The 22,288-nt window shown below is 45.7% G+C and overlaps 1 protein-coding gene across 5 annotated transcripts in view; it reads left to right on the top strand.

Moving 5' to 3' along the window:
• ITPR2 (inositol 1,4,5-trisphosphate receptor type 2) overlaps positions 1–22,288 on the top strand; it is a 134,030-nt gene that overhangs the window by 30,736 nt on the left and 81,006 nt on the right. For all 5 annotated transcript variants that reach the window (XM_058189724.1, XM_058189723.1, XM_058189721.1 and 2 more), the window contains 9 exons: positions 867–1,118; positions 2,239–2,383; positions 4,560–4,710; positions 7,040–7,233; positions 15,724–15,856; positions 16,233–16,290; positions 18,956–19,121; positions 19,217–19,390; positions 20,636–20,725. In XM_058189724.1, the coding sequence (XP_058045707.1) occupies positions 867–1,118; positions 2,239–2,383; positions 4,560–4,710; positions 7,040–7,233; positions 15,724–15,856; positions 16,233–16,290; positions 18,956–19,121; positions 19,217–19,390; positions 20,636–20,725 (1,363 nt within the window). The remainder of the gene's footprint in view (positions 1–866; positions 1,119–2,238; positions 2,384–4,559; positions 4,711–7,039; positions 7,234–15,723; positions 15,857–16,232; positions 16,291–18,955; positions 19,122–19,216; positions 19,391–20,635; positions 20,726–22,288) is intronic.

Raw genomic sequence — 22,288 nt, 5'->3', positions numbered from 1 at the left:
GAATAGAATAGAATAAGGAATAGAATAGAATAGAATAGAATAAGGAATAGAATAGAATAAGAATAAGAATAGAATAAGAATAGAATAGAATAAGGAAGAGAAGAGAAGAGGAGAAGAGAAGAGAAGAGAAGAGAATAAGAAGAGAATTAGAACAGAACAGAACAGAATAGAATAGAATGAAACGGAATAGAATTGAATAAGAAAAAAATTAGAAAAGAACAGAACAGAATAGAATAGAATAACAGAGTTGTAAGGGACCTTAGAGGTCTTCTAGTCCAACCCCCTGCTCAGGGAGGAAGCCCTATATATCATTTCAGACAAAAATAAATAAATAAAGGCTGGAGTTTATACACAAGCTTGTATTCAACTCCCATGGTGGGTTTTACTTCTCGTTAAGCTTTAATTGGATTACACCATAAATTCTTAAACCAAAGAATTGTAAAACATTTTCTGGAATTTGTTATATAGGGCTTGCTGTGTGTGCAGTTATTCCAATATTCTGGGTCTGATTTTTATAACCAAAAGGATAGTTTGAACAAAAAAGGTGTTTTTTTCCCAAGAGGCAACTGAACTTTCTTGTTTTTCTTTGAAGATGTTTCGCTTCTCATCCAAGAAGCTTCTTCAGCTTCAGAACTGAAGAAGCTTCTTGGATGGGAAGCGAAACGTCTTCAAGGGAAAAAAAAAACAAAGAAAGGACAACCATGACCTAAATGACTGAGAATAAACAACAGCAACAACAAAAAAAGGAAGAAACTGATTCTGGTTAACATGCCTTATTCAGGCGATGGTGACCTTGTTCCTTCGCGACGGTGTTTTAGGAAAACGAAAGCTGGTTGCAAATAACAGTTTTATTTTCTTATCTTAAGGTATCAACTCAATCTCTTTGCAAGGATGTGTTTGGACCGCCAGTATTTGGCTATAAATCAGATCTCCACCCAGCTCTCGGTGGATTTGATCTTACGGTGCATGTCGGATGAAAACCTACCTTATGAATTGCGAGCTTCTTTTTGTCGCTTAATGCTACACATGCACGTTGACCGAGACCCGCAAGAGACGGGGGTCCCTGTGAAATACGCCAGGCTGTGGACGGAAATTCCTACCAAGATTACTATCCATGAGTAAGTTCCTTTCCGGAAACAACAGACGGATCCTTCAACGATAGCGGGTGGTTCTCGACTTACGATCGCTAAATGACCGCTCCAGGTTATGATGGACTTGGAAAAAAAGTTACTCGTGACCAACCTCAGAGTTGCGACCGCCACAGCACCTCTGCGACCGTGTGATCGCGACAGTCCGAGATCGTATCCGTCCAATCCCCAAATCCTCTTTGGAAGGAGGATTCGCCAATTGTCCTTGACTTACAACAGTTTGTTTAGTAACTGTTCAAAGCTACAGTGGTTTTGAAAATTATGACCGTCTTTCACATTTACGGTTGTTGCCGCATTCTTGTTGTGATCAAAATTCAGGCAACTGGTTCATAATTATGACGGTCACAATGTCCCGGGGTCACGTGATCCCCTTTTGCGACCTTCCGACGAGCCAATGGGGAAGCCCAATTCACTTAACAACCATGTTACTAACTTCACGACTGCAACTGATCCCTATTTTTGAAGGTTGCATCGTCCTGGGGCCATGCGATCACCTTTGGAGGCCATTTGACAAGCAAAGTCAATGGGGAAGCCAAATGCACTTAACAACCGGGTCAAACAAGGTCGTAAAATGGGGCAAAACTCACTTAACAAAGGTCTTACTTAGCAACAGAAATTTTGGCCTCAATTGTAGTCGTAAGTCAAGGGCTACCTGGAATTAGGGATAGGGTAAGGCTAACCTCAGGATTTGGTACCCATCGGGGGTATCTAGGCAGAGGTGGGCTTCGCATACTGCAGCTGTCGGTTCGCCCAGCACCGGAAATGTGAGCACACATGCGGACGCTCGTTTCGCTCATGTGCACGCCATCCATGCATCACAAAACATGGCAATACGCTCACATGTGCGACGTCAAACAAGACGGTTTGCATGCATGAGGTGTCAAAAACGCAACGATATAGGATGGGATTGCTCCTGGTTTGGCAGGACCTGCAGGTCGCCACTACCGGTTCGCCTGAACCGGTCCGAACCGGCTGATTCCCACCACTGTATCTAGAGGAACTTACGATTTCATCAAAACGACCAAATGCACATCTCACAATTTAGGGTGGTGTGTCCTACTTCCCACCTTAACATGCTCTCTGTTTGCAGGTATGACTCCTTCACCGATTCGTCCCGAAATGACATGAAGAGGAAATTTGCTTTCACGATGGAATTTGTCGAAGATTACTTGAAAGAAGTTGTCAACCAGCCTTTCCCTTTCGGGGACAAGGAGAAGAACAAGCTGACATTTGAGGTTACCATTTTGTCACGATAATCTGGGGGCAGGAGCAACTCCTAGCTTTTAGATCCCCGTGTAAGGCCGAGAAACGTCCCCAGGTGGCGCGGCTGAAATTCAGCCTAAAAAATGGACGTGTTGGGCCCCTATTGTGGGAGCTTCATCTTTGGAGGCCTTCAAGAAGAGATTAACATAACATAACATAACGTAACATAACAAAACATAACATAACAAATAACAGAGTTGGAAGGGACCTTGGAGGTCTTCTAGTCCAACCCACTGCCCAGGCAGGAAACCCTACACCACTTCAGACAAATGGCTATCCAACATTTTCTTAAAAATTTCCAGTGTTGGAGCTTTCACAACTTCCGGAGGCAAGTTGTTCCACTGATTAATTGTCCTCACTATCAGGAAATTTCTCCTTAGTTCTAAGTTGCATCTCTCCTTGATTAGTTTCCACCCATTGCTTCTTCAGGTGCTTTGGAGAACAGCCCGACTCCCTCTTCTTTGTGGCAACCTGAGAGATATTGGAACACTGCTATCATGTCTCCCCTAGTCCTTCTTTTCATTAAACTAGACATACCCAGTTCCTGCAACCGTTCTTCATATGTTTTAGCCTCCAGTCCCCTAATTATCTTTGTTGCTCTTCTCTGCGCTCTTTCTAGAGCCTCAGCATCTTTTTTACATCGTGGCGACCAAAACTGGATGCAATATTCCAAGTGTGGCCTTACCAAGGCCTTATAAAGTGATATTAACACTTCATGTGATCATGATTCTATCCCTCTGTTTATGCAGCCCAGAACTGTGTTGGCTTTTTTGGCAGCTGCTTGGACTGCCATTTGTCAGAAATGGTGCAGGGTCTACTGCTTGGGTGGGGTCGGGGTTGGACTAGATGACCTCCAAAGTCCCTTCCAACTCTGTTAATCTGTTGGTTTTGAGCAAAATTTGAGAAAAATGGAAGGAGGAGGTTGCTGGAGGAAAAAAGAGACATTTTCATTTCTCTGCTTAAAACAGTCATTATCTGCCCCACATAAGCAAAACTGATAAAACTCAGATTTGTCTCTTTTAATGCTGAGATGGACAGTTATGAGGAATGTTGGATGTTTGGGGAAGGGACTACAAAGTCCAAAAAAAAAAAAAAAACAAGCCAGAAAGATTCCTGTAATAGCACAGCGGTCTTCTGGAGCCAGTTTGTGCAGGCAACAAACCAGTGGAACGGCCTGCCACCAGATGTTGTACGTATGCCAACACTGGAGGTTTTTAAGAAGAGACTGGACAGCCATTTGTCTGGAATGGTAGAGGGTCTCCTGCTGGGGCAGGGGGTTGGACTAGAAGACCTCCAAGGTCCCTTCCAACTCTGTCATGCTGTTATAGTTGAGGTTCTGACTTAACTTGATGGTATCTGGATGACTATAGTTGGGAGAAAATGTCTTAAACCCATGGTCATGTGATCAAAATTTTGGCAACTGGCTTATATTTATGGCATCTACAGAGTCAAATGATCCCCTTGGCGACCTTGAAAAAGTTCATGGGGAAGCCAGATTTCACTTAACAACCACGTTGCTAACTAGGCACCTGCAGTGATTCATTTAACTGTGGCGAGAAAAGTCATAAAATGGGCAGAAACCAGTAGTGAAATGCTACCGGTTCACACCGGTTCAGGCGAACGGGTAGTGATAAAAATTACCGGTTCAGACGAACCGGTAGTTAAAAAAAAGTTACCAGTTCCTCAGAACCGGTATTTCCGACAATCAGCTATGCCGCGCGATTTAAAATTTCTAGAAAGCAGTGAATCCTCGTGAATCTAAATCACGCAGCACAGCTGTTTCCTCCCCCCCAGCTGTTCTACTTACCTTGTTAAACCTCCTTCTTCCATGCATAGTGTGCATTTGGTGCGTACTGTCTATGCGTGTGCTCACAGCATGCGTTTCACACGCACCGCGCATGCGCGGCCAGCGAACCAGTGGCAAACCGGTTCAGATTTCCCCACTGGGAGGAACCTCACTATCTCGCTTAGCAACAGAAATTTGGGGCTCCGTTAGGGTCGTATGCCAAGGACTACCTATATTCTGCATTAAATTCTTGAGCATAACTATGTCGGTCCATTCATCGTAAGCATTGTGTCGGGATTCTCTTTCTTGCTTTTTTAAAAAAAATATTCTGTTCTTTGTTTTTTTGTTTTTTTATTTCTTAGGTGGTGCACCTGGCTCGCAATCTCATATACTTTGGTTTTTATAGTTTCAGTGAACTCCTCAGGCTGACCAGAACGCTATTGGCTATCCTCGATATTGTACAAGTGCCCTTGTCATCCTACTTTGAAAGATTAAGCAAATTTCAGGACGGAGGTAAGGCGGGAGGGTAAACAGCATCCACCGAATACTCTTAGGGGTGTGTGTGTGTGTGTATTTCTGTTATACAATCCATTTTCATATATGTTTGGATCTGGAGAAATGCCATGTCATGATCATGGGGGAAAGCTCCATTGTTGTGACTCCAGCCCCCGAACCTGGCCCCATGCCCGAAAGTGACTCCAAGAGTGAGGGGGAAGGGCCGGTAAGGCTTACCTCGGAAGCACCGATTCCTTTGGCTCGGCTCCAGGAGCCAGAACCAGGCCAGTCGGAGGACGTAATGAGGCCTTTCCCCAGGCTACGCCTTCAGACCCAGCTGATAATAATAATAACCAAGCTTGGCTTAACCCGCGCTTCAGAAGATTAGAGAGGCGGCGTCATCAAAAGGAAGGGTGGGGCAGGAGCCCCATCCCACAGGATACATAAGGAGCTTTGGGACTGCTCTCACTCCACGGGAAGCAAAGTTTAGCTGATCCGTTTCAAAAAGAGCTGAAAGTCTTGCTACGTGAGTCATTTGTTTGAACTTTGGCAGGCAGCTGCGATTTCTCTGCCAGGACTGATAAAAGCCGTGAATCCACTGGCTGAAGGCCAGCTCGTGGGTCTGAAGTGGGGAAGGAGACAGAACATCCATGTCCAGTTGCAAAGCTAAAATGATCAGTGATTAGGTCATAACGAAAGCAACGTAGTTCTAAGTTGTCTAAGCCCAAAATTTGGAGTCTGATGGCATAAGGGATTTTGTTGCGAGCGGAGGAGTGGAGGACTCTTCTCGTGAAATATCTCTGGACTCATTCGATTGTATTAATGTCTGATATGCAGTGCGGGTTCCAGACAGATGAGCTGTATTCAAGAATTGGTCTGGCAAATGTTTTGTATGCCCTAGTTAGTAGTACAAAATTACCAGAGAAGCAACTACGCAAGATTAGGTTAACAACTCTTAATCCCATTTTGGCAATGTTGTTGCATTGGGCTCTGGCACTTAGATCATTAGAGATGTGTACTCCAAGGTCCTTGACAGAGTGGAAGAAAAATTCTCTTTATTTTTCAGTTGCTGAATAGCATTTTTAGCACTTGGGTAATTCTTGTTCTGCAAACATTTTGAGGTTTTTTGGGAGGGAACGAAGGCGATGGAAAAAAAAGCCACCATCCTATAATCACCATAATTGCAATTTCTATTTCACTGTAGTAGATTTTTCCAACACCTGTTCCCTGTTAATTTGACATATAAGTGCCTTCCTCTGCTAAATTTTTAAACATCTTATCTAAAACTGGAAAGCGTATGACTTTTCGCTCTTCTTGATTGATCTAGATTAGAGTTTGTGTCATTCAACGGTGACTGCTAAACGTTAAAACTCTTCCCAACTGCATTAATTCAGTGTCGCATAGATTGCAATGTTTAAATAGAAAAGATTTAATTCCCCCTTAATTTAATTTCTTCTTAACTGCTGAGCGCTTCTCTTTAATGTCTTTTTCGTATTATTCTTACAGGATGGATTAGTAAGACAATCATATTCACTTTGACCTATTTCATCGGAGTTGCGAAGTTGTTAAAGGCTCGGTGTTCAGTTTATTTACTGGTGTCCAAAATAAGATTTCCTTACACAGCCGGTCCTTCAGAAGAAAACTCTGACGCTGTGTGAAAGCTTTATGAATGAGTCTCCGCTGAGAATTGATACCCTTTGGCATCGCCATTATATTTATATTTATTCAGTCAATGACCAGCAAATTTTAGAAGAGTGAATCAAATAATAATATACCAATAACTAGTTAAATAAGCCACATACTATTTTATTATGTTAATATACTTGTTACTAGATAACAGAATAGCAGAGTTGGAAGGGACCTTGGAGGTCTTCTAGTCCAACCCCCTGCTTAAGCAGGAAACCCTACACCAGTTTAGACAAATGGTTATCCAACATCTTCTTAAAAACTTCCAGTGTTGGATCACTCACAACTTCTGGAGGCAAGTCGTTCCACTGATTAATTGTTTTAACTGTCAGGAAATTCCTCCTTAGTTCTAAGTTGCTTCTCTCCTTGATTAGTTTCCACCCATTGCTTCTTGTTCTACCCTCAGGTGCTTTGGAGAATAGCTTGACTCCCTCTTCTTTGTGGCAACCCCTGAGATATTGGAAAACTGCTATCATGTCTCCCCTGGTCCTTCTTTTCATTAAACTAGACAAGCCCAGTTCCTGCAACCTTTCTTCATATGTTTTAGCCGCCAGTCCCCTAATCCTCTTTGTTGCTCTTCTCTGCACTCTTTCTAGAGTCTTCTTCTCAGCTTCTCTTATTGCCCGTCAAGAGTTGCCCTTGTTGTCTTTCTCATTTCCAGGAAACAATGTCATGAGAACCATTCATGGTGTGGGTGAGATGATGACTCAAATGGTCCTCAGCAGAGGTTCTATCTTTCCTGCCTCTTCACCTGATATCCCCCCAATTGTCCACCGAAGCAAGCAAGCCAGCCTTTTGGAGAGCGAGGATGTCACTGTGATGGATACCAAGTTAAAAATTATCGAGATTTTACAGGTAACAATCTTGTCCTATTACTTACTTTCTGAGAAAAGGACTAAAACAGGGGTCTCCCACCTTGTCAACTTTAAGAATTGTGGACTTCAACTCCCAGGATTGAAGGAACTCTGGGAGTTGAAGTCCACAAGTCTTAAAGTTGACAAGGTGGGAGACCCCTGGACTAAAAAATATAGCTCACTTCACTTACTTCGGTCATTTTTGCCCTCAGTCGAACAAAAAAAGGAAAAACAAGTTTTGTATTCTCCTTTCTGCCTTCTCCTCCCTTGTGAGTTAGAGAGATTTTCGGGAGCTAATATGGGGCAGATGATGAAATGAAAGGCATAGAATAGAACGGAATGGAGCAGAACAGAATAGAATAGGATTCTTTATTGGCAAAGTGTGCTTGGACACACAAGGAATTTGTCTCCGGTGCAGAAGCTTGTATATGTGTATCATTTATGTCTGTACCCTTGTCACAGAAGTGAAATCTACTTACCTTCCTTACCAGTTCGTAAGTGCACACGCCATGCGTTCGCTTCATGTGCGCAAACCTTCGTATGCACAGAGAGTAAAAAACACATTACTTCCTGTGTTACGTTCGGGAAGTAACGAGGCTGGAGACCAGGGTAGTGACAACAGCTCTTTAATATAGGGTGAACCCAGCCACAGGCTGGGGGAAAAACCTCTCCTTTTATACAGTTCTGCTGGAGGCTTCGTCCAATCAGCAACGTGCTGATTTCCCGCTCAAATATTTAAAGGCACAACTGTTAATACATAACACTCCTCCCCTCCCAGAAAACACTTGGTCTTATTTACATATTTATTTACATGTTATTTTTCGACGTAGTCACGCAAATAACCTGGGCGTCTCCTAGTTCTTTCTGACCTGCGCGGTTCAGTTCTGGTGAGGTTTTGAGCTGGTCGGAGGGGCTGTTTTCTCCTCCCAGCTCTTTCTCTGGGCCATCGGGCTCTGGATTATTGGCCGACTCTTTTTCTTGGCCATCCGGCTTTGGATTAATTTTGGGATTTTCCTTGCTGTTTCCCTCGGGGACCTGATGGCGTCGCTGGAACTCTGGGACCTCAGCTAAGTCTTGCGCCTCCCCCGGGTCATTGTCAGCTGTGGATTCAAAGTGGTATTGGTCATTTCCTGTCTCTGTTGGTTCGGTTTGGTCAGTTATTCGTTTCCTTAACTGGTCTATGTGGCGCCGCCACATTCGGTTGTCTGGTAGCTCTACCACATACGATTTTGGCCCTGTTACTCTTGTTACTTGTCCTGCGAGCCAACTAGGGCCGTCCCCATAGTTTCGGGCCCACACCCGGTCGCCTATGCTCATTTCCCTTGTTTTTTCTATCTCCCCCTTGTAACCCTCGGGTGTGTAATGGGGGTTCAAACGGTCAAGTGGGCACCGGAGTTTCCGTCCCATTAGCAATTCGGCTGGGCTTTTCCCAGTGGCTGTGCTTGGGGTTCTATGCTGGACGGCTAGGAAAAAGTCTATTTTTGTTTGCCAGTCACCTGGCTTGAGCCTGGACAATGCCTCCTTAGCGCTCCGGACGGAACGCTCTGCAAGGCCATTCGACGCAGGGTGGAAAGGTGCAGAGAGGGCATGTCGGATGCCTTCCTCTGCCAGGTACTCTTCAAACTGGGCTGCCGTGAATTGGGGCCCATTGTCGGACACCAGAGTGTCCGGCAACCCGTGAGTTGCGAATAGGTGGCGCAGGGTTGCGATTACTGTTTCGGCTGTGGTGGACTTCATAAGTATGATCTCTAACCATTTGGAAAATGCGTCCACCACCACTAGGAACGTTTGGCCGTGAAAGGGGCCAGCAAAGTCAATGTGGATTCTTGACCAAGGCCCTTGGGGCTTTTCCCATTCTCTGACTGGGGCTGTTGGAGGTAGCGGTCTGGACTCTTGGCAAGCTTGGCATTTCCCTACCCTCTCAGCAATCTCTGCGTCCATGAGTGGCCACCATACATAGCTCCTAGCTAACCCCTTCATCCTCACGATGCCTGGGTGACCCTCGTGGAGGAGGTCCAATACCTTGCCCCTTAACTTAACAGGAATTATTACACGATCACCCCATAACAGGCACCCCCCTTGAGCCGAGAGCTCATCACGTTTCTTAACAAATTCTTTGAACCGTTAGCCCGCGCTGACACCCTCTCTGTACCCAACCGAGTACAGTCCTTAACACAATGTCCCGGTATGATGCCCGAGCCACTTCCTTTGATGTGACTGGGCCAGAGTCCAACGAGTCAATAAGGAGGATGGGTGTCCCCGGAGTGGGATCTTCGGTCGCCCCCGGCAGTGGGCATCGGCTCAAAGCGTCTGCATGCCCCACTTCTTTTCCCGGTCGATGCTGCAGCTTGTATGAGTAAGCGGCTAAAAATATAGTCCATCGAGTCAAACGTGGCGACAGTGCCACAGGTGTTGGCGTCGCCAGCCAGTAGTCCAAATATCGGTCTGTGGTCAGTCACGATTTCAAAATTCCGCCCAAAGACATACTCATGGAATTTTTTGACCCCTGATACAATGGCTAATGCTTCTTTGTCTAATTGGCTGTAGTTCCTCTCTGGGGAGGACATCGTTCTAGAGTAGAACGCTATAGGGGCTTCTGTGCCGTTTGGAAGTCTATGGCTGAGTACAGCCCCCACCCCATAAGGTGACGCATCGCAAACCAGCACTAGGGGTAGTGAGTCGTGATATTGGATGAGCAGGCTATCACTTGAGAGCAGGTTCTTTACTGCTTCAAAAGCCCTATTTTCTGACTTTCCCCAAGACCAAACAGTATTTTTCCCTAAGAGCCTATGCAGCGGTTCCATAGCAGTTGCTTTGTTCTTTAAAAGACCGCGTAAAGTTAACCAATCCCAGGAATGCCTGCAGCTCTGCTTTGTTTTTGGGCGCTGGAGCCTTCCTAATTGCCTTAACCTTGCTCTCAGTAGGGTGAATTCCTTTCTTGTCTATCCGGTAGCCCAAGAAATCGACCGATTCGACCCCTATCTGACATTTATTTGTCTTGACTTTTAATCCGGCTGGTCGGAAAATGCTCAAGACCTTTCTTAACGCTCCCCAATTCCTCCATGTTTTCCCCTGAAATTAGGACATCATCGAAGTAGGGAACTACCCCTGGGAGCCCTTGCAGTAGTCGTTCCATCAGGTTTTGGAACAGCCCTGGTGCCACACTAACCCCAAATTGCAATCGGGTGCACTTGAATGCCCCCCTGTGCGTCTGTCGTTTGGGCTTCGGCTGTGGTGGACTTCATAAGTATGATCTCTAACCATTTGGAAAATGCGTCCACCACCACTAGGAACGTTTGGCCGTGAAAGGGGCCAGCAAAGTCAATGTGGATTCTTGACCAAGGCCCTTGGGGCTTTTCCCATTCTCTGACTGGGGCTGTTGGGGGTAGCGGTCTGGACTCTTGGCAAGCTTGGCATTTCCCTACCCTCTCAGCAATCTCTGCGTCCATGAGTGGCCACCATACATAGCTTCTAGCTAACCCCTTCATCCTTACGATGCCTGGGTGACCCTCGTGGAGGAGGTCCAATACCTTGCCCCTTAACTTAACAGGAATTATTACACGATCACCCCATAACAGGCACCCCCCTTGAGCCGAGAGCTCATCACGTTTCTTAACAAATTCTTTGAACCGTTAAGCCCGGGCGCAGCGGCCACCCTCTCTGTACCCAACCGAGTACAGTCCTTAACACAATGTCGGTATGATGCCGAGCCACTTCCTTTGATGTGACTGGGCCAGAGTCCAACGAGTCAATAAGGAGGATGGGTGTCCCGGGTGGGGTCTTGATCGCCCTGGCAGTGGGCATCGGCTCAAAGCGTCTGCATGCCCCACTTCTTTTCCCGGTCGATGCTGCAGCTTGTATGAGTAAGCGGCTAAAATATAGTCCATCGAGTCAAGCGTGGCGAAAGTGCCACAGGTGTTGGCGTCGCCAGCCAGTAGTCCCAATAACGGTCTGTGGTCAGTCACGATTTCAAAATTCCGCCCAAAGACATACTCATGGAATTTTTTGACCCCTGATACAATGGCTATTGCTTCTTTGTCTAATTGGCTGTAGTTCCTCTCTGGGGAGGACATCGTTCTAGAGTAGAACGCTATAGGGGCTTCTGTGCCGTTTGGAAGTCTATGGCTGAGTACAGCCCCACCCCATAAGGGGACGATCGCAAAGCAGCACTAGGGGTAGTGAGTCGTGATATTGGATGAGCAGGCTATCACTTGAGAGCAGGTTCTTTACTGCTTCAGAAGCCCTATTTTCTGACTTTCCCCAAGAGCAAACGGTATTTTTCCCTAAGAGCCTATGCAGCGGTTCCATAGCAGTTGCTTTGTTCTTTAAAAGACCGCGTAAAATTAACCAATCCCAGGAATGCCTGCAGCTCTGCTTTGTTTTTGGGCGCTGGAGCCTTCCTAATTGCCTTAACCTTGCTCTCAGTAGGGTGAATTCCTTTCTTGTCTATCCGGTAGCCCAAGAAATCGACCGATTCGACCCCTATCTGACATTTATTTGTCTTGACTTTTAATCCGGCTGTCGGAAAATGCTCAAGACCTTTCTTAACGCTCCCCAATTCCTCCATGTTTTCCCCTGAAATTAGGACATCATCGAAGTAGGGAACTACCCCTGGGAGCCCTTGCAGTAGTCGTTCCATCAGGTTTTGGAACAGCCCTGGTGCCACACTAACCCCAAATTGCAATCGGGTGCACTTGAATGCCCCCCTGTGCGTCTGTCGTTTGGGCTTCGGCTGTGCGGGCGTCTACTGGCAGTTGTTGGTAGGCTTGGGCCAAGTCTAACTTTGCAAAGACTTGCCCTTGCCCCAAGAGTGCAATAAATGTTGCACTACGGGAACCGGTGCAGCTTTTCTGTAAGGCTTTGTTAAGCGTCGCCTTGTAGTCAGCGCAAATTCTAATTGACCCGTCCGATTTGATGGGGTGACGATTGGCGTCTCCCACTTTGCGTGATCGACTGGCACCAAAACCCCTGATTTATGAGCTTGTCCAGCTCCTTATCAATTTTGGTTTTAGGGCAAAGGACTCTCCTCGCCTTAAGCCTAATGGGGCTACCTGGGGTCTAAGTTGAAGGAAATAGGGGTCCCCTTGTACTTGCCCAGGCAGTCCTTGAAGACATCTTGAACTCGTTAAAGAGAATGTCTTTCAAATTGCAGTCACTTCTGTAGATGCCAGTCACTCCCATGCCCAGGGCACGAAACCAGTCTAGTCCCAACAGACTGGGCAGAGTTCCTCGGCGATCGTGATGGGCAGGGTCTTTTGTGAGGGCCGTACTCGACTCGGACGGAGGTGGTCCCTCGAACAGGGATGCGATTCCCTGGTAGTCGTGGCACTCGTAGCCGCTGTGCTTGCAGATGGCGCCGCGACGGACGGCAGCGACTTTGCCAGAGTGTCCCAGGACATGATGGTGATCGCTGATCCGTGTCTACTTCAAGCCTGCACCGTACTCCCTCGATCTTGGGCTTTGTGAAAATCTTCTTTTCCACTTTGGTTGAGGCGCGCCTATAATGACAGTCGTTTGGTTAGACTTCGCCTTTCTTGTTTGAACCAATCGCGGGCCGCCTTTCCGGTTCAGCGTTTTGATTGGCCGATTTGAATTTTCGGCGGAAGGTTGGGCGCTCTGCAAACCTGAGCTAAGTGTCCTTTCTTCCCACACCGCCGGCATGTTGCATCTTTAAACCTGCAGCGTTGGCGCTGATGCTGCCCTCCGCAGCTTCCGCTCGTCACGGTCCTCAGTGTCGCGTTTCTCGGTCCGGCAGACCCTTCCTCATCCTCGCCTCACCTTCGGATTCGGACTGAATCTCCTCCTGGTGTACTGGCGTTGGCTTTGCGCTTCGCCTTGGATTGAAGAGGCTTTTGCAGGGTCTCTGCTGCTTTAGTAGACATTTCGTGTGGTCTGGCTTCGTCCAGAGCGGTGGCTAGGGTCAGGTTGGTCCTGGCTAGCAGTCGTCGCCGTGGCGGATGTCCTTGACCCCTCGGATGAGTTGCTCGAGTAGCACCTCGTCTAAGTCTCGGTATCCGCAGTCCTTGGGCGCTCTTCTTAGCGGCCATGTAGTCACCGATGGACTCGCCTCCATCTGTCTCGTTCTCCAATTCAAACCGCTGCACGTATTTGGGCGGCGTCGGTGCGAAATGGTTTTTCAGCAAAGTCTGCAGAGTCGGCCACGATGCCGATTGTATCGGCGTTGGCTCTGCCAGGGCTTCCGCAATCTCGATTACCTCCGGCCCGCAATGGCTTAGGAAGTAAGCCCGTTTGCGGGTATCAGGATCCCTGTAGTTCGTTGGCTTCTAGAAAGCTTTCAAACGGGTCATATGTTCCCCATTTCTCCTTGCCCGGGTTGTACGGTGCGGGCGGCGTGTTTGCCATTTCCGCGTTTCTGCCCTGAGTTTGCTGGGTTCGGAACTAGCGTGCTTCAGCTCGGTTCTGGTTCCCCTTAGCCTCGAGATCCCACCCTCGTCGCCAATGTTAAGTTCGGGAAGTAACGAGGCTGGAGACCAGGGTAGTGACAACAGCTCTTTAATATAGGGTGAACCCAGCAACAGGCTGGGGGAAAAACCTCTCCTTTTATACAGTTCTGCTGGAGGCTTCGTCCAATCAGCAACGTGCTGATTTCCCGCTCAAATATTTAAAGGCACAACTGTTAATACATAACATCCTGGTTAAAACCAGGAAGTAATGACACCCGGATAACTACTGGCCACAATCGCTACCAGATCACAAGACCCAGTCAGAATTGGGAGCATTTTACTCCTGCCTTTTCATCATCATTTAATGACCTCATAATCCATTGCTGGGTGGTGTCTGGGCATCTGAATGGAGCCAGCAGAGCATTTAATGGCCAGATGCCCTTCCTGTCGCCAATGCGGAGTTTATATTCAGCAGACAATATTCTCAGGGTGCCCAGAGAGAGAAATATCTGCCTCTACCTAGGATCGAACTCACAGCCTCCTGATTGTGAGGCGAGAGCTCCACCTCTAAGCCACCCCACCACTCTGTGTTTGTACCTTTGTGCCCCTCAATAAACACTTTTCATTTTGCCTGAAATACTTGGTGCTTCATTACTGTGGTATTGTGCAAAAAAGCCACTTGGCAAAAGTTAAATGTTTTCTGTCCCAATTCAGGGACAGGGGAGGGGAGGGGAGGTGGGAGGGAGGAGGGAGGGAGGGAGGAGGAGAGGAGGAAGGAAGGAAGGAAGGAAGGAAGGAAGGAAGGATAGGGGGAGGGAGGAAAGAAGGAACGAAGGAAAGAAGGAACGAAGGAAGGAGAGAGGGAGGGGGAGGGAGGAAAGAAGGAAAGAAAGAAAGAAGGAGAGGAAGGAAAGAAAGAAGGAAAGGGAGGGAGGGAGGGAGGGAGGGAGGGAGGGAGGGAGGGAGGGAGGGAGGGAGAAGAAGAGAATAGAATTCTTTATTGTCCAAGTATGATTGGACAACAAGGAATCTGTCTCCAGTGCATAAGCTCTCAGTGCATACACACAAACATACAAAGAATTACATACAAACATACAATCTTGCAAACATACATACCCCAAGCAACATCTATGAAGATGTAGGAGAGGGGGCCTTCTCCAGATACCAATTTGAATGAAAATCAGAATTCCTATGCCCAGTTTTTTTAGCTACCCAACAGACGATTTGACTTAACTCCATTTTGGTTATTAGTGCTGGGAATAATGACTGTTTTTCAAACCTTCAAGGATGAAGGATTGAACAGGGTTGAGTTTTGAAATGACAAATACGTTGGGGGGTCCTTGTTTTCTTGCAGGCATTTCATGAACCATTTAGGTAACATCATCAGCGCTAGAAGGGAGTGCGGTTTGTCCTCTGTTTATATACTAATGGCTTGCCTTGTCAGTGTTGCTGGGAGTGTGATCTTGTTACCTAGCTGGGTAATGAAACGTTTGCCAAAAAAGCCAACCGAGCTCAGAGAGCATCAATTCTCAGATCAGAGATCTCACAATTCAACCCTGAGCAGGGGTGAAATCCAGCAGGTTCTGACAGGTTCTGGAGAACCGGTAGCGGAAATTTTGAGTAGTTCAGAGAACCGGCAAATACCACCTCTGTCTGGCTCCAGAGTGGGGTGAGAATGGAGATTTTGCAATATCCTTCCCCCACCCCGGAGTTGGGTGGGAATGGAGAATTTGCAATATCCTTCCCTCTGAAGTGGGGAGGGAATGGAGATTTTGTAATATCCTTCCCCCAGATGTGGGGAGGGAATGGGGATTTTGCAATATCCTTCCCCTGGAGTGGGGTGGGAATGGAGATTGTGCAGTATCCTTCTCCTGCCATGCCTACCAAGCCACACCCACCGAACCGGTAGTAAAAAAAATTGGATTTCACCACTGACCCTGAGCTACAGATGTTCTCTTGTATCGGTGACTTGGTTCCATTATTAAACATATATTTCATGCCATAGTAGCAACTTTGACTTCATATACACAAATGATCTTTACGTCCTGTTGAAAAAAGAGTCTCAAAAGTTTGTCTCTGTCATACAGTTTATTCTTAGCGTTCGCCTTGACTACCGGATATCCTACATGCTGTCAATTTACAAGAAGGAATTTGGGGAGAGCAATGAAAACGTTGACAATTCCACAACGACCCCACCCGACTCACCAGCTCTCACCTCAGGTAAGCGCAGAATAAACCAAGGAAACAATGATTTAAGCCAGGGGACTCCAACCTTGGCAACTTTAAGACCTGTGGACTTCAACTCCCAGAGTTCCTTAGCCAGCTTTGCTTACTCTCGTATAATCCCTTCCTCTGCAATCTCTCCACTTTGGTGGGTAAGAGAAAAAAAAAACCAGATACATCTGGCTGAGGAATTCTGGGAGTTGAAGTCCACAAGTCTTAAAGTTGTCAAGGTTGGAGACCCTTGATTTAAGCAACATCGCTGTAATTTTTCTGTGTCGTACCGGTTGCCACCGATCACTTCTTTCTAGCACAAAACTAGGGAAGGAGGATGATGGATTTTGTAGTATTGAGTGTACACCGTCTTCTATTGCAGCTGCTGTTCCTGATATAGATGAAATTGCTGCAGAAGCAGAAACCATGTTTGCTGGCAGGTGAGCCCATATCCTTGGCCCGCTGTCTTGCTTGACCAACTGCTTTCCGCTGTCTTTGCTCTCGTAGGCCTAATCGATACTTTTAATTAACCTTTATATTGTTCTGACCCAGCCTTAGCAGAAGCAAGAAACAGAATCCTGGTCACGGAAAAAAACCCCTCTTTATTTACCTCTTGTGAATTAATGGCATTCACCCACCGAAAAGTCAAGGCGATAGTCCTTTAAAGAGTTAATGGCAGCCACAGATCTTGTCAGTTCCTTGAGATATAATTGCAAGGCCGGGAGCTCCCAGACGAAAGACTGCAAATTAAGTTCTGGCAAGCAGTCTCTGTGGCATGAAACACCGTGAGCAAAATCTTCAGAAATACGAACGGTTGTCTCCTACGACAACCGCTCCCCTTTCCTTCTATTTATTCCCCAGCCAGGGAGGGGCCATTCAGCATCCATATGTGCTTGGCTTCCCGAGTCGACTCCTTGTCCTCCGTTGTTCTCCCCTCCTAACAGCTCTGCGCATACGTGCATCTGGAACGGGCCCCAGCTGTTCTTCCTCCTCATTCATATCAGCTTTCAAAGGCAGCTGCCTCTCTGCTGGCTGGGAAATGTCGGGCGGCCCCGGCTCTATCTCTATGTCTGACGCAGAGCATCCATCTGAGCCGTCCCCAGACTCCGGTACTGGCCCAAGTTCCTCCCCAACCTCTTCATTGTCCTAGTCTGCCGCCAACTCCGCTGGCAGCTGGCAGCCACAGATCTTGTCAGTTCCTTGAGATATAATTGCAAGGCCGGGAGCTCCCAGACGAAAGACTGCAAATTAAGTTCTGGCAAGCAGTCTCTGTGGCATGAAACACCGTGAGCAAAATCTTCAGAAATACGAACGGTTGTCTCCTACGACAACTGCTCCCCTTTCCTTCTATTTATTCCCCAGCCAGGGAGGGGCCATTCAGCATCCACGTGTGCTTTGCTTCCCGAGTCGACTCCTTGTCCTCCGTTGTTCTCCCCTCCTAACTGCTCTGCGCATACGTGCATCTGGAACGGGCCCCAGCTGTTCTTCCTCCTCACTCATCTCAGCTTTCAAAGGCAGCTGCCTCTCTGCTGGCTGGGAAATGTCGGGCGGCCCTCGCTCTATCTCTATGTCTGACGCAGAGCATCCATCTGAGCCGTCCCCAGACTCCGGTACTGGCCCAAGTTCCTCCCCAACCTCTTCATTGTCCTAGTCTGCCGCCAACTCCGCTGGCAGCTGGCAGGCCACAATATATATTTCCTCTGGACAGTGTATCAATACACTGTATTTTCAGATCTACAATTATCCATTAAAAACCAGCAATGGACTAAGGTTTGTTTTCAGTTCAGATTCCTGCTAAGAGTTTCAGTTGTGAAGGTATCTTGTACGGTTTTGGGCAGTAGACCAAGCTGAAAAGGTTCAAAGACAATTAACCAGTGGAACAGCTTGCCACCAGAAGTTGTGGCTGCAACAGCCTCCTGCTGCCCTCTGGCAGTGAAAATGGAGCTCGGGGGGGGGGGGCTGCGTGCAGCTGGCAGAAAGCGGCAGGAGGCCATGACGGTTGAAAATGGAGTTTGGGAGCCTGTTTTCACTTGGGCCACCAGAGATGCCCCTGACACTAATGATGTCAAACTGGCCACGTCTACCCTGGCCACACCCACCCCAGCGCCCCAGGGCCAAACACAACCCTGATGCGGCCCTCAATGAGGTCGAGTTTGACATATCCACTCCAAGAATCTCCTCAGGTGATAACTCCTCAACGTTGAAGCGAAGCCCAAGTGATCCACCTGACAGAATGAACCTTCTCTTGAGAATGTCCCATCTAGACTAGAATAGAATAACAGAATTAGAAGGGACCTTGGAGGTCTTGTAGTCCAACCCCCTGCTTAAGCAGGAAACCCTACACCACTTCAGACAAATGGTTATCCAACCTCTTCTTAAAAACTTCCAGTGTTGGAGCATTCGCAACTTCGGACTTTCCGACGCGGGCTGAAAACATGGCTGTTTCATCGTGCAGGACTGGCCTGATAGTTTTAATTGGGAATTTTAAATGGGTTTTAAGGAGTCAGCCTAAATTTAAATATTTCATGTTAAATTATTTTAGTGTTTGTAAAAATTGTTTTAACATGGCTGTAAACCGCCCTGAGTCCTTCGGGAGAAGGGCGGTATAGAAATATAAACAAATAAATAATAAAATAAATAAAATTCTGCAGGCAAGATTGTTTTAACTGTCAGGAAATTCCTCCTTAGTTCTAAGTTGCTTCTCTCCTTGATTAGTTTCCACCCATTGCTTCTTCTCCTGCCCTTGGGTGCTTTAGAGAATAGCTTGACTCCCTCTTCTTTGTGGCAACCCCTGAGATATTGGAAGACTGCTATCATGTCTCCCCTAGTCCTTCTTTTCATTAAACTAAACATACCCAGTTCCTGCAACTATTCTTCATATGTTTTAGCCTCCAGTCCCCTAATCATCTTTGTTGCTCTTCTCTGCACTCTTTCCAGAGTCTCAGCATCTTTTTTTATATCATGGCAACCAAAACTGAATGCCGGATTCCAAGTGTGGCCTTACCAAGGCATTATAAAGTGGTATTAACACTTCACGTCATCTTGATTCTAAATAGCGTTGCTGTGACGAGATTCTCTCTCTCTTTTTTTGTGTGTTTTTTGCAGGAAGGAAAAGAACGCCGTGCAACTGGACGATGAAGGAGGAAGGACCTTTTTGCGAGTCCTGATACATCTCATAATGCATGATTACCCTCCTTTGCTCTCAGGAGCCCTGCAACTCTTGTTCAAACACTTCAGCCAGCGAGCAGAAGTGCTGCAAGCGTTTAAGCAGGTAAACACTGCATCCCAAGCAGATAAATAGAACGCTGGGGTAAACCGTCTACATTTGACGCAATTGAGCTTTTGTTGAATTCTGAATATGTACAGGTCCAATTGCTGGTGTCTAACCAAGATGTGGACAGTTACAAGCAGATTAAAACGGACCTTGACCAACTAAGACTGACCGTAGAAAAATCAGAACTTTGGGTCCAAAAAACCAGTAATTATGAAAACGGAACCTTGGGTGAAAGTCAAACAAAAGGAAGTGATGAACCAATCGAAGTGAGTCATTCCTGCTTTCACTTTCCCAGGCTTTGAAAGTTTTGCAAGCATTGTTACTTCCTCCTCCTCCTCCTCCTCCTCCTCCTCCTCCTCCTCCTCCTCCTCCTCCTCCTCCTCCTCCTCCTCCTCCTCCTCCTCCTCCTCCTCCTCCTCCTCCTCCTCTTCTTCTTCTTCTTCTTCTTCTTCTTCTTCTTCTTCTTCTTCTTCTTCTTCTTCTTCTTCTTCTTCTTCCTATTATTATTATTATTATTATTATTATTATTATTATCATCATCATCATCTTCTTCTTCTTCTTCTTCTTCTTCTTCTTCTTCTTCTTCTTCTTCTTCTTCTTCTTCTTCTTCTTCTTCTTCTTCTTCAGTTTATTATAACTATCATTCTAGACAAATTCCTTATGTGTCTGATTACACTTGGTCTCTTCTCTTCTCTTCTCTTCTCTTCTCTTCTCTTCTCTTCTCTTCTCTTCTCTTCTCTCTTCTCTTCTCTTCTCTTCTCTTCTCTTCTCTTCTCTTCTCTTCTCAACACTGTCAAACTATTTACTAAATCTGCACTACTATTAATCTTCTCATAGTTCCCATCACCAATCTCTTTCCACTTATAACTGTATGACTGTAACTTTGTTGCTGGCAATCCTTATGATTTTTATTGATATATTGACCATCGTTTGTGTTGTAAATGTTGTACCTTGATGAAGGTATCTTTTCTTTTATGTACACTGAGAGCATATGCACCAAGACAAATTCCTTGTGTGTCCAATCACACTTGGCCAATAAAAATTCTCTTCTCTTCTCTTCTCTTCTCTTCTCTTCTCTTCTCTTCTCTTCTCTTCTCTTCTCTTCTCTTCTCTTCTCTTCTCTTCTCTTCTCTCTTCTCTCTTCTCCTCCCTTTCCTTCCCCTCCCCTCCCTCCCTCTCCTTTCCTTCTCTTCTCTTCTCTCTCCTCCCTCCCTCCCTCTCCTCCCTCTCCTTTCCTCCCTCCCTCCCTCTCCTCTTCTCTTTTTCTCTCCTCTCCTCTGCCCTCCCCTCTTCTCTCCCCTCCCCTCCCTCCCTTATCATTCAGTCTTCCAATGTATGTTTTTTTTGTTTAGACAATTTATATGGCCATAAAAGAATAATTTCGGCTGGCTAACAACAGTTCACAAATACATATAAAGTCAAACCTCAGAGGCAAATACAGATCTAGTTAATAACCGTAGCACAAATAACCGCTTTACATTTTACTTTTTGACTCCTTCTTGAAATTAAAGGATTCCAGCATGTTGAGTCCAGTCCAAGATGGCAGTAAGAAACCACAGATCGATACCAACAAGAGTAACAACTATAATATAGTTATGGAGGTATGTTGACATTATAGTAATATTCCATTGTAGTAATATTGTACGTTGTGTACAATATAGTAATATTGTACATTTTACAAGAAGACCCAAACTCATTCATGGCCTCACGCAATGAACAAGGACATACATTCAATTTCACAGCTACTAAGATTGTTGGCCGAGCAGGGACAAAAACAGCCAGGGAAGTGATTGAAGCCTGGGAAACAGGCCCCTCCCTCATCAGTCAACAGGGGTGCTGAATTGCCACCAGCTTAGTCTTATAGAGACTTAGGAGCTTGGCCGCAGAAGAAACAACAGCCAATTGCTGGCCATCAACACACCACTCATCCAATAGGAAGGTATCACATAAATATGACTCACAGAATAGCCCAAAGCACATATTCCGGTAGAGAGAACTTTCCTGAGGATGGGTTCCAGCATGAGTCCAAAAGCTCAGAAGAGTAACTCTCTGGTCCGAGTGACTGACCCAGCTTGGATCTTACGACATTATCCCATGACACATATAGACTAGAATAACTTAATTGTCACTTTGAATGTACACTAATTGGCATACATTAAAGTGAAATTTCATTGCATACAGCTCTCAAAGGCTAACTATCTCCAATATACAGTACATAATAATAATAATAATAATAATAATAATAATAATAATAATAATAATAATAATAATAATAATAATAATAATAATAATAATAATAATAATAATAATAATAATAATAATAATAATAATAATAATAATAATAATAATAATAATAATAATAATAATAATAATGTTTTAATTTGTATACTGCCCTTCTCCCGAAGGACTCAGGGTGGTGAACAGGCAAATAAAATACAAACAGAAACATACACAATAATTAAAACAACCCTTAAAAAACTGATTCAAATTTGCCAGAAGATTTAAAATAACATTACATCCCATAAAAATTACAGAAATTTAAAACCCATCAAAATTCAATTAAAATTTAAAATTTAGAATTTAAAATGAATAAATAGGTTTTAAGTTCCCGGCGAAAGGTCCTAAGGTCAGGTAGTTGTCGAAACCCAAGGGGAAGCTCGTTCCACAGGGTAGGAGCCCCCACAGAGAAGGCCCTCCCCCTAGGGGCCGCCAGTCGACATTGTTTGGCTGACGGCACCCTGAGGAGTCCCTCTCTGTGGGAACACACCGGACGCTGGGAGATAGAAGATGGCAGTAGACGGTCCCATAAGTAGCCCGGTCCTAAGCCATGGAGCGCTTTGAAGGTGGTAACCAATATAACAGAATGAATGAATGAATGAATGAATAAATAAATAAATAAATAAATAAATAAATAAATAAATAAATAAATAAATAAATACGGGATTATGCACATATTCACCTATATTATATGTCACAGAGAAACAACACAGTCTAGTTCAGATGTATACCTGTACATGGCGAGAGAAATGAATCTTGCGAGTTTACCAGACGGGAACAAAGCTATTGCAGAATCTGGAATTCCCGCTAGAAATACTTCGAAACCTCCTCCCAGAGTGGAGCAACAGAAACAAACCATAAAGTGGGTGTGTGGGGTCTCTAGGAAT

Source organism: Ahaetulla prasina, chromosome 7, assembly GCF_028640845.1.
Source record: "Ahaetulla prasina isolate Xishuangbanna chromosome 7, ASM2864084v1, whole genome shotgun sequence".
Classification (NCBI taxonomy): Eukaryota; Metazoa; Chordata; class Lepidosauria; order Squamata; family Colubridae; genus Ahaetulla; species Ahaetulla prasina.
Note: the sequence above shows the minus strand (reverse complement) of the source record. Positions and strands in the feature narration are given on the sequence as shown.